At 39.8% G+C, this 12,842-nt stretch overlaps 2 protein-coding genes across 2 annotated transcripts in view; both read left to right on the forward strand.

Moving 5' to 3' along the window:
• LOC146968414 (high affinity immunoglobulin gamma Fc receptor I-like) overlaps positions 1-12,842 on the forward strand; it is a 182,670-nt gene that overhangs the window by 155,318 nt on the left and 14,510 nt on the right. The window lies entirely within an intron of this gene.
• On the forward strand, positions 799-8,322 carry LOC146968426 (uncharacterized). The gene is made up of 10 exons (XM_085760353.1): positions 799-817; positions 1,078-1,281; positions 3,927-3,986; positions 4,284-4,547; positions 4,645-4,893; positions 5,808-5,939; positions 6,116-6,211; positions 6,349-6,408; positions 6,627-6,692; positions 8,300-8,322. The coding sequence occupies exons 1-10, from the start codon at positions 799-801 to the stop codon at positions 8,320-8,322; spliced, it is 1,173 nt and encodes a 390-aa protein (XP_085616479.1).

The following is a 12,842-nucleotide window of genomic DNA, read 5'->3' on the forward strand; positions in this document are numbered from 1 at the left end:
CGTTCCATAAAAGGATGTTGGGACAATCAGAAGAACATCTTGTTCATGATCATGACTTTCATTCTTGTGGTAATGTTACATTCACACAGTTTCTTGATTCCAGATAATCTCGTGAAGGATACGTCTTGTTCTGCAGTCCGCATCACTATCAGCCTGGTTGCCTGCTTCATGTGTCTTCTCACAGTTGCTCTTGTTGCATGGAGAATAAAGAGTAAGTCACTTCTTCTTCAAACTTCTAAAAACTCTCTTAATGGCAAGATACAAGCCATGTTACTTAGATCAGTGGTTCCCAACCTTTAGAATATGTTGTAATTTTACACAGGTTTTTTCTCATTGTTCCATGCTGTTTTTCAAATTCATTGTGACTGATATTGCCCTGCTGTATATTATGTATTTAATGTTTTAACACTGTTGATATTCAATCATCTATTGATATAGGCCTATCATTTATTTGTTTATCTATTTAAATACACAAATAAATGTTTAATGTGGCCCTTGAATTTAGTTGATTTTGTCACATATATGAATTAAATGCTTAGCCTACTCATTTATTTAACATTTTAATTACATTAAAATTATTGAACCCCTTAAAATCAAGAGGGCTTCGCGACCCCCTTGGATCTTTGGCGCCCCCCTTGGGGGTTCCCGCCCCCCAGGTTGGGAACCACTGACTTAGATGGTTATTGTGATATGATATTGTGAATTTCATGCAGTGACAATTGTGTGAAGTTGATTTCTCCCTTGTTGGTTAGTTTCTCTTCCAATCAAAGAGATGAATGTATCTCTGAGTCTATAGGGATGGAGCAGGAGCAGAGTGGTCAGTAGAACTGATGCTGCTTTACAATAAAAGGTGGTAGTTGATGGTTCAGGAGTCTGATTAAAATCTGTCTCCTTGGTGCTTCACATTGGCATCAGTCTGGACTAGTACAAGTCTGGATAACTTTGTCTGACCTGCTGTCACTGAGACCCTACCCTGGATTAAGTGACCGTACAGACAGTTTATCTCCTTCTGCAGTTGTTTTATCATCTATTTTAAAATTATCCAAACACACAATTTTTCCCTCTGTCTTCCCACAGAAACTGAAAAGTGTCAGGATGAAACTGAACCAGACAAAAATACAACAAGAAGCAAAAACATAGAGCTCCAATTTCTGATGGCGGAACATGAAGCCAAGGAGCTTTTAATGACCAGCAGTGAGAAGATGAAGCATCTGGACACGGCAATGGAAAAACTTGATGAGGAAAAAAAGAGGAGTGAGGAAGAACTGAAACATGTGGAAGGTGTGATTTCAATGCTGAAGAACCAGAAGAACTATCTGGGGAAGCAGAAAGAGACACTCAGGTCAACACTGGAAATGATGAGAAGATGGAAAGAGGATCAAGAGAAGTTGCAAAATGTAGACAGTCGCAGAAGAAGGGTAGAGGATCTGAAGAGGACAATAGAGGATCATGAGAAACAGTGGCCAAATACAGTTCAAGCACTGACGGACACAGAAGAAATGATGCTGCGAATGACAGAGAGGAAGGGAAAACTAGAGAGGGAAAGAGAACAAATAGAGAAAGACATGAAAAAGAGAGAGAAGCAGAGAGAGGAGGTGAGAGAAGCAGAGAAAGGAGAGAGAGGGGGTGAGAGAGAAGGGATGAAAGACGGAGCGAGAGGATGTTCAGAGGGACCTCAGTCAGAGAAAGGACAGAGGGAAGGAGAACAAACAGAGAAAGACATGAAAAAGACAGAGAAGCAGAGAGAGGAGGTGAGAGAAGGAGGAGAGAGAGGACCAGGACCAGAGAGAGGAAGTGGGAAAGAAGGAGTGAGAGGAGGTTCAGAGGGAGTTCAGTCAGAAAAAGAGGAGGAAATAGATCATCTTATATGAGAGACATTTGTTACACACTGAATTAGTTTTATTCAGGTCAGATCCACAGTTTGGTCATGTGATCAGTTTCTGTTCAAACAGCTCTGTGACCTTTGTTTGACCTCAGTGTGTGTGTCTGTGTGTTGTTTCATTAACCCAGTGCTTCAGTTTCACTTCAACAGCGAAAGTGTCTCTGTTTCAGTTGTTTCTTAGTTGCATGTTTTTGTTTTGTTTGTTTTTTTACACATGTTGTGCTTTATTTGTTGTAAATTCACATTGTTTTGTTTTTTCTTCCATGTTTTTTTTTTATATAAGAGATAAGTGAGATTGATTTATTGTAGTTAATCCAAACCAGCTCTGTGACCTCTGTTTGACCTCAGTCTATCATCACCAAACATCATCCAGGTCACGTGACCTCAGAAACCAAACAGGGAAATGATCCGAGTGTGTTTCAGTTCAGCAACATGAGTGTGTTTGTTCATCTTTTAGTCATTTCCTAGCTGCAGGTTGTTTCCTCTTTTACGTATTTTGCTTCAATATTTGTTGTAAATTCAAGGAGTTTAAGTTTTTATTTTATTCTTTGACCCAATTTATTGAGGCGTCCTGTTGGAGTCAGATCAGATTAAACACCGCCCTCTGGTGGTGAGAGCAGCTCAAAGCTCGAGAGAGAGAGAGAGAGAGAGAGAGAGAGAGAGAGAGAGAGAGAGAGAGGGGGGGAGAGAGAGAGAGAGAGAGAGAAAGCTAATCAAATCATAACAACAGCGTGTGAATGAGACTTTTGTAGACACAAGAAAAGTCAAACATTAACACTAGAAATGTTTAATTGACTCGTGGTGGTCTTTGTCTCATGTAGTAAATCACTGTGTAATGTACATATCAACAACAAAGTTGCACAAATAAATTTGTATGAAAATCAATGAAGCTCATGGTGTCATGATGAAATCAAGGCAAACTCACACATAAACATAAACAAAACTGAAAATGTACACACTGAACCGGAGTCTTTTCAGCTCATACCATCATTTGTCATGAAATCACTTTACAGTATCCCACAAAATACGAATGACACAAATTATATGCAACTTTTTCTAACCTATCGGACACTGTTACAATCTCATGGCCTAAACTAGGAAATTATTCAGTACACAGGAAAGAGCAAGAAAATAAATATATATAGTGACATTTTTACACTAGCAAGTGTAAAAATGTTTAGCAGTGATACATGATTATATAGGATCCCTCTATTAAACGTAATGACTTTTAATTTAAATCATGGCTGATTTTTATTCATTTGAACATTAGAAACTAAATGTTTATCTCAATGGCTACAAGATCTCTTTTTATGTGGCCTAATATTCTCATAACCCAAGTACTTCAGTCGTGATTGATGGGAAGTTTGTTTTGTGTCTGTATAAATATTGTGCGACAGGTTTCAGTGGCTGAATATGCAGGTTTATAACCACAATACAGAACTGTATCATCTGCATAAAGATGAGTGTTACATTTTGGAAGTGGACGTAATGTTGATATACTAGATAGTAAACATAGGAGGACCCAGTATTGAACCTTGGGGAACCCCCTTTTTTTAATGATAGAAATTATAGAATGATAGTTTCTTAAACTCACACATGATGTCTCTGAATCAACCGTATCCTGCTGTCCAGTGGCTCGTTTGCCTCTGAAATAAGGTCGTCTGGCACCACCTGCTGGCTGTTTTCTCTCTCCCTCTGTCTGTCTCTCTCTGTCTCTCTCTCTCTCTCTCAGAAACCTCAGACCTGCTGCTGCCTCCGTCACCAGGCAACGAGAGACGAGACACAGGAAGAGGAAGCTGTCACCTAATATATCTTAGGCCAGTTTGATGCTCAGAAACAAGACAGCATGGAGGTCACCGCTCTGCTCTTCAGACTGAGTGAGTACTGAGTCAGTTACTGGGACAAAATGTCTCTGGGACTAAATCATTTTTATCCTTTCAAGCGCTAATTGAGGTTAATGATCCTACATGCACTGAGTTGTAGTATCACAGACATGACAGTATGACATCCAGCTTTCTGTTTTGCCTTTGTCTCGTCTCTCTAGTGGTGAAAGTGCAGTTGCTGCTGTCTGCACAACTTCACCTCTGTTCTTCTGTGACAGCTGGTAAGTCTTGTTATTCTGACATAAGTGTAAAAGTGCTAAACTTAGGAATGAACAATCGAGGGCAGGTTTATGTATGTAACCGTTTCATATATATTCTTGATTGAGTTTGCATAGCGAAGAGTCGAAGACGATCTGACATGAGAATATTATTCTCTCTTTTACACTGTATCCTGGTGCCATTGAAAGAAACATATAGTTTTTTGTTTTCAAACAATTAAAAATGAACCATAATTTTAATTAAAAGTCATTAATAGAATATATTTGTTTTCTTTCTCTTTTATGTTCTCTTTTTGTTAGATGAAGCCTTTCCTCAGGTCGTTCCAGACAAACAGCAGCACTTTGAACGTGACGGTTTTAATGTGAGCTGTGAGGGACTGGACGGACTGACTGGATGGAAAATGTTAAGGAAAGTCAAAGGTGGTGTTAAACCATGTGCTCGTAGCTGGGAGTTGGCAACAGGACCCTGTACGATTGTAAATGCCTATACATTGGACAGTGGAGAGTACTGGTGTGAGATAGATGGAGTGAAGAAAAGCAGCTCTGTCAGCATCACTGTCACTGGTATGCAAACAGGAAAATACTGACACCACAAGTTTACAAAAGTAAATATATTTTCAATATACGTACATACAGTATATTCTTAATATATATATTTTAGGAGGTCCTGTGATCCTGGAGAGTCCTGCAGCTCCTGTGATGGAGGGAGATAATGTGACACTGCGCTGTATACAGAAGACGTCCTCCACTAACAAAGTCACCACCAGTTTCTATAAAAATGATATCCCGTTGAAGGACAGTCCATCAGGAAGCTTGACCATTTACCACGTCTCCAGGTCCCATCAAGGACGCTACAAGTGCAGCATCCCTGGTGTCGGGGAGTCGGAGCAGAGCTGGCTGACGGTCACAGGTGAGACACACTGGTGTTTCAAATAATGTTTTTTTTTTAATTTTCATTGCAAATTTAAAGCAAACACCAACCTGTATTTAACCCTCTGGTGTTCAGGTCAAATTTGACCTTTAGACTGTATGGAGCTTTAATACAAACATCTACCTTTATACTGTATGGAGCTTTAATACAAACATCTACCTTTATACTGTATGGAGATTTAATACAAACATCTACCTTTATACTGTATGGAGCTTTAATACAAACATCTACCTTTATACTGTATGGAGATTTAATACAAACATCTACCTTTATACTGTATGGAGCTTTAATACAAACATCTACCTTTATACTGTATGGAGCTTTAATACAAACATCTACCTTTATACTGTATGGAGCTTTAATACAAACATCTACCTTTATACTGTATGGAGATTTAATACAAACATCTACCTTTATACTGTATGGAGCTTTAATACAAACATCTACCTTTATACTGTATGGAGCTTTAATACAAACATCTACCTTTATACTGTATGGAGATTTAATACAAACATCTACCTTTATACTGTATGGAGCTTTAACACAAACATCTACCTTTATACTGTATGGAGCTTTAACACAAACATCTACCTTTATACTGTAAGGAGCTTTAACACAAACATCTACCTTTATACTGTATGGAGCTTTAATACAATCATCTACCTTTATTTTGAAGGAGCTTTAACACAAACATCTACCTTTATACTGTATGGAGAAACATCTACCTTTATACTGTATGGAGATTTAACACAAACATCTACCTTTATACTGTATGGAGCTTTAATACAAACATCTACCTTTATACTGTATGGAGCTTTAATACAAACGTCTAAAGTCAAAAGACATGTCTTTTCCATCATATGGATCATATGATCATACTCTCATCTTTCCAGCAACTCATCAAGACCCTCCGCCCTTCCCCCCGCTGTATCTGCTGCTCATTGCTGCTGTCAGTGTTGTGCTGATTGTTCTGATGCTGTTTCTGGCCGTCCAACAACATCAGAGCAATAAAACAACCATCAGAGGTACTGTAACTAAATGCTAATGCTAACAACTAAATGCTAAATGTTAGCTTATCATTGGAGAATGTGGTAATTGTGATCAAATCAGTTTGGTGCCACGTGTGTGATGTTCATGTTCCTGATGGCCGTCTCTATTTGGTTTTGACACATTTTGATTTTGGTGTTTACTTTTGCCCCAGGTGCCCCGGTCTCTCCTTCCTCCCCCCGGCCCTGCTCTTCTTCAGGAGCAGCTGAGCATCATCAGCCTCCCCCCGTCAGCACGACCGTGTCTTCAGGTAGCTTCGCTTTTTGCAGACCTGATTCTTTTGTTGTTGTTGTTTTGACACCACAAACTGAAACTTTACTTTGTCGTTGCATCTCAGATAATCTCCACTGTCATTTAACATGAAGCTTTATGTGTCGTTGTCTGTAGGGTGTGGTGTCGCTGTGGAAAGTCAGGCAACATATGCTGTCATTACAGGCTTTGTGAAGAGTAAGAGTGGTTTATGTGAATGTTATGTTATGCTTAACAATGGTACAATTTTACTGACTGTTACATAGGTGAACCCACATGTCTGTGCTGCACACTGTGCACCAGTATCTTAACATCCAGTGATGTCTGTCTCAGACTGTAGGTGACTCACTCTCTCTTTAGTTTGTCGACCTGATACTTCTGTAAAATGTGTTTTTCTTTTGTTTCCTTGTCTGCAGGACCCAAAGGAGTTCAACGAACTGAGGCGACATATTCTGTCATTGAAATACCCACCGACGCAACAGGTAATTTATTTGATACTGAGAAACACTACATGAGGAAAGAAAAATATTTTTTGGGGAGTAAGTCTGTTAAAAAGTTTTTTTGAGAGCTGCTCCAGACGTGGAGGGAGCATCTTATGATCATGTTGTGTAGGGGGCCAGATTTGGGCATGGAACCGGGTCTATACAGGCTAGAAAGAAAACAAGCTTTTGGTCCAAGTATGGGTTGCGATGGTTTGGTAATCTGGTAAGGTAATAAATGAAAACTGTCAATCAACCAGTGTTAAAGCTGACCTTCCTCTGGTGCTTGTGAACTGTTGTTGCTTTGGTGTCACAAACAGAAAATGACAAGAAGCACTGAATGAAGAACTCAATGTGTGTGCTTCGTTCTTGTAACATTGTGTAACATTACACTGTGTTAGTTTCAGAAGCTACAAATACGTTAACGCTAATTTGAGCTTCTTCTTTAGCGTCCGAGACAAAAACCACACGAGAAACCCACAGGTGGAAACAAGTAGATGGTTCCCACAGTCGAGCTGTGAGTCAAGCGTCCACCATGAAACTATTGATCACATTTATTTTTATCCGGACACACAGTAGAGTTAGACATCTACTGGCGTCATTAGTTGTGCAGAAAGTGAGCAGGTGCACCAGATTTTATTAATAGATCATGTGCTGAAGTTTCAACACTTGTTTTCTCACAGATAAATTCACTTAAAGATGCACCCAGGTGTGAGCGGTAACAAAACCACAGCGGTCTATGTTGATATAGCATGCACCTTATAGGGCAGCTTGTGTTGAGCTGTCTGCAGGTCATTTAACACATTTGTGTGTGCACAAAGTCGATGAGTTTAGTAAAAGTTAAGTGTTAATTAGATTATCATCTGCATAAAAACTAATAACCACAGTGAGTCTCAGGAAATGAATACGTGAGCAGTCAAAAGTGCAAATACTTTTTCAAATAAAATAAAAAAATAAATAAATGTGGTCTACAAAGCTTTTAGATTAAAATAATTGTTGCCTGGATTTGTTTTAAATAGGAAAAAGTAAAGGGTCGATAACTGAGCCCTGTGGATAGCAGGAGGCAACCAGACAGTTATTAAATATATTAATGTCTTGGTTAATTGTCTCTATCAGATTAGACCAAAGTTTAAGACTTTTTTGTCAATCAGTATTTTCTTGGCTGATTCCAGCTTTTGTTTTGTTTGAGATACATTTTTTGATCACAGCACCAGAAATCTGCTCTCGTAGTATGGAGGATAGTTTCAAAGAGCAGTTGGACTTTAATTTGGAACAATAAATTAAGAAAACACACACACACAAGTACATTCTTTTTTTAAATTATAAATACAGTCAGATAAATTCTAGCCTTTAGTTACATGAAAAATTCACAATTTTGAGATTTGTCTCCAAAACAGAGCCAGGACTGTCCAGCTGCTCAGCAAAAGCAAATTGGTCCACAGGTACAGAGGAAAATCACTTCTATTAAACACTTGATTAGTCACATCTGGGGTTAATACTCATCACTAGTGGAAAAATGCCAGGTTTTTATTTATTTATATGTAAATACTATTTATTTTTGACTTCAAATGCAAACATCTTGACAGCTCTTGTCGTGTGTCTCTTCTCAGTCACTGAGAGCCGAGGCATCTGACTGAAGGAGGAACCAGGAACTGCTTCAACTTCTGTTACATGTACAGAGGTGGATAAAGACCACACACAGTGTTTAATGGACTCAGACACTCAGTGATATTATCATCTGTTATAGTTTTGATCCATTCAATTGCATTTCTGTGTTTATTAGAAGTATGGCAAACATGTATTAATATTGGAGGTTTTTTTCATTTATGATGAATAAAGACTTATTTGTAAGGAATAATTTTTCATTTATTTTTATTTATTATTTTATTTTTACAGGGACAGCGCACAATTAAAGTAATTGTACCAGAGTTAGCTGACAGCTAATTATATCTGTTGTCCCTGGACAGGCAGACAGAAGAAACAACGACCGTCAGAACAATAAATACAATACATAAAAATGAAACAATACATAAAATTCCATCAGTGTGATCAGAGTACATGCCTGTCAGTCATAGGTGGTTACACTTTTGTAATGAGTTCTTTCAGATAGGATGGAGCTTTATCATTAAGAGCCTTAAAAGTCAGCAGAAGGATTTTGAAGTTTATTCTAAATCCTACAGGAAGCCAGTGGAGAGAAGCTAAAGTGGGAGAGATGTGCTCTCTCTTTCTGGACCAGCTGGAGACTCTTTAAAGAGTTTTTCGGACATCCTGACAGGAGAGAGTTACAGTAGTCCAGCCTAGAAGTGATAAATGCATGTACTAGTTTCTCAGCATCACTCTGGGAGAGGATATTCCTAATCTTAGTGATACTGCGCAGGTGGAAGAAGGTGGTCCTTGTCGCGTGTTTTATGTGGGAGCTGAAGGAAAGGTCAAAAATGACTCCAAGGTTCCTCGCAGTTGTACTCAGGGTCAGGGTGATGCCATCTAGAGTAGCAATCTGATTAGAGAACGCGTCCCTGAGATGTTTAGGTCCAAACACAATGACCTCAGTTTTATCTGAATTCAGTAGCAAGAAGTTAGAGGACATCCAAGATCTAATGTCTTTCAGGCAGTCTTGCAGATTGGTTTCTGTCATCTGGCTCCATGGACAAGTAGAGTTGCGTGTCATCCGCATAACAGTGAAAATTGATTGAGTGCTTCCGGATGATGTCACCTAATGGGAGCATGTAAAGAATGAAGAGGATTGGCCCTAAGACTGAACCCTGCGGTACACCATACGTAACTCTGCTATACTCTGAGTGGTCGTTATTAACATTAACAAATTGAAACCTGTCAGATAAGTATGACTTAAACCATTTTAGGGCAGGTCCTTTAATCCCAATTTCATGATCCAGTCTCTGCAGCAGGATGCTGTGGTCGATGGTGTCGAATGCAGCACTGAGGTCCAAAAGTACAAGTACAGAGACGAGACCTCTGTCTGAAGCTACAAGAAGATCATTAGAGACTTTGACCAGTGGTGTTTCAGTGCTATGGTGTTCTCTGAATCCAGATTGGAAAGCTTCAAAGAGCACGTTGCTGTGCAGATGTTCATGTAGCTGCTCCAGGACAATCTTCTCAAGGATCTTAGAGATGTAGGGGAGGTTGGATATAGGCCGATAGTTGGCGAGGACATCTGGGTCAAGAGAAGGTTTTTTAAGTAAAGGGTTAATGACAGCCACCTTAAAGACCTGAGGCCCGTAACATGTGACTAGGGAAAGATTGATTTGGTTTAATATAGAAGTGTTAACTAACATCCTTAAGTAGTCTTGTCGGGATAGGATCCAGCAGACATGTGGCTGACTTGGAGGAAGTAATTGCAGAAGTTAAGTCTGACAGGTCGATGGGGGAGAAGCTGTCCAAGTATGTAATAAGTCTGGGAGTTGCTTCTATGGGTACTGTAATCTGTGCTCCATTACTGGCAATCTTTGTTCTAATATTCACAATCTTTTCGGTAAAGAAAGTTAGGAAGTCGTTACTGGTGAGAGTTGGAGGGATGCATGGCTCAACAGCACTATGGTTCTTGGTCAGCCTGGCCACAGTGTTGAAGAGGAACCTGGGATTGTTCTTATTCTTTTTAATTAAAGAAGAATAGTAGGTCTTCCTCACGTTGGCTGGAATGTGTTTTCCTTTCCAGCTGTCTGGTCTTCTGTTTCAAAGCGCGTAGGTTTGGGCTGTACCAGGGAGCTATTCTTCACTGGTTGATAACTTTCTTTTTCAGGGGAGCTACAGCATCAAGTGTCCCAAGGAGTGCTGCTGCAGTGCTGTCCACGAGATAATCTATTTGCGTGGGGGTAAAATCAGAATAGCTGCCCAATATATTGTTACAAGATGTGGCAGCAAGCTCTGCTGGAATGAGATCTTTAAATCTAGAAACAGCAGTGTCAGATAAACATCTACTATAGTGGGATTTTTTCCCAGGTAGGATGTAATTTGATAAAGTAAATTCAAATGTTATTAAAGAATGATCAGACAGGACAGGATTTTGAGGAAGAACTGTGACATGGTCAGCTTCTATTCCATCAAGGATATGGTTAAAAGAGTGAGTGGGTTTGTTTGAGAGAAGCCAACTGAATCCAAAAGCGACTTGAGCGCAGTGGCCAGACAATCATCATCAACGTCCACATGAATGTTAAAGTCACCTACTATAATGATCATTCACTAGGAGAGACTTGGATGGGACATATCAAATATTTATCAAACCACATGTAATAGTTTTATTGAGTTGGCTGGAACAGTGGTTTTGATTTTAACTAAGCTGCTATAAATAATTCTGATTTCAGATTTAGGTTTAGGCTTATACAGCCTCGCGGCAGACACAGTTTAGGCTGGGTGCGTGACAACACGGAGGAACCTGCAGAGGGGCGTGTTAAACTGCAGCTCTGCCTGCTGGTCTGAGCTCTGGGTGCTTGTCAGGGATAAGGATGGCTAATAAAATGTGCTATGTTTCTAGATAAGAGACATGCACCATCCAAAGTAGGATGGATGCCATCCCTCCAAATCAGACCAGGCTTTCCCCAGAAGGAGGTCCAGTTGTCTATAGAGGGTATGCACATGACGTCACGGTACTCGGAAGTCGCTGTGGAACGTCCACTGAGTGGTGTGGTGGCAAAAAATGTTGTTCCTTCACCAAAATATTAAAAAAGGATGAGTGGACACGTCAGCTGTCTTTCTTGAGTTTTAATAAAAGGCATTCATGAATGGAGTCACACAACACAACCGAACAGAAGTACAGTCAGTGAGTGAGTGAGCTGAAGAAGTTTAGAGACACGCTATCTTATAGTTCAACAAAGCTTTGAACAGACAAAATATATGGCGCCATGCCTGGCTTCACCCCCTGATAGTGAGAGTGGTAAATCTCCACAGGCACTGTGTCAAAGAGATCCTTCAGGTCCTGACCTCGGGCCTGCTCTGTGTGGATATTGCTTCCCCTGATAAGGCCACATAAATTGTCATCATAGGAATGTTCACTCGAATAACATGTTTGTGCCCTAGTCTTAAAGCATATAACATGCTATGCCAAAATTTCCCATTACAGTGGCAAAAAGACGAGTGGCAGCGCCGCCAACGTTTAAAAACGAGCAAGTAACGGAGCGATTTTCTCCGAGCCCACACAAGTCTGACATGTCTAGCTTTGCCAGCATGTAAAAAGCATGCATGACCTAACAGAGCTGCTAAAAATCTTGAGGATACGTCTCACTTTGACCGAGTTACATTCAAGAACCTGTTCTCAATGACGGAAAGTAAATTCACTGGAGCGGTCATTTTTTTCGATCGATCAGCTGTGTTTACAGTTTCATGTGTCATAGTTATGATGTTTAGACAGATAAATTAGTCCTCTAACACATCCTACAGTTTGACTGGTCAGAGTTTTTCAGAATAAAAGCAGCTCGTGTTTAAGTGTCTGGAGTCACTGTCAGGACGACAGTAACAGCTGTAATCTCGTCGCCTGTCAGTCACTCTGCAGGTGCCGCGGTCACACTGTGTGTTACAGGTTTGTCCGTGTCCGTGGAGCAGACGGTTTTGGGGAGCTGGTTGTCGATTCCGACATCAATTTGTTTTGATATACGATATTTTATCCAGTTTATGAGTCTACCGCTATCCGCCAGCATGTTGAGGGACACTTGTTTTGCCACTCAGTCTGATCGAACGGGGCGTTGCCGAGGGCAACGTGACGTAAAGGCATACCCTCTATATAAGCCACATTGTATGCTAAGCACCACCTAGAAAATGAAAAACTGAAAATGTACAGACTGAACTGGAGTCTCTACAGCTCACACCATCATTTGTTGTGGAGTCACTTTACAGTATCCCACAAAATGTGAATGACACAAATTATATGCAACTTTTTCTAACCTACCAGTCCCTGTTACAATCTCATGGCCTAAACTAGGAAATCATTCAGTACACAAGAAAGAGCAAGAAAAGAAATATATATAGTGACATTTTTACACTATCAAGTCTCCTTTAGCAGTGATACATGATTATACAGAATCCCTCTATTAAACATAAATTATGGCTCATTTTTATTAATTTGAACATTAGAATCTAAACTTTTGTCTCAATGGCTACAAGTATAAAAGTATAAAAGTCTCTATTTGTGTGACCTAATATTCT

This window comes from Trachurus japonicus, chromosome 18 (assembly GCF_045865225.1).
Source record: "Trachurus japonicus isolate A0001 chromosome 18, Traja_1.0".
Classification (NCBI taxonomy): domain Eukaryota; kingdom Metazoa; phylum Chordata; class Actinopteri; order Carangiformes; family Carangidae; genus Trachurus; species Trachurus japonicus.

Coding starts and splice junctions, on each gene's coding strand:
- LOC146968426 (XM_085760353.1), top strand. Junction 4,548..4,644: donor TGTCAGCATCACTGTCACTG/GTATGCAAACAG, acceptor TATATATTTTAG/GAGGTCCTGTGATCCTGGAG. Junction 6,212..6,348: donor CAGCACGACCGTGTCTTCAG/GTAGCTTCGCTT, acceptor CGTTGTCTGTAG/GGTGTGGTGTCGCTGTGGAA.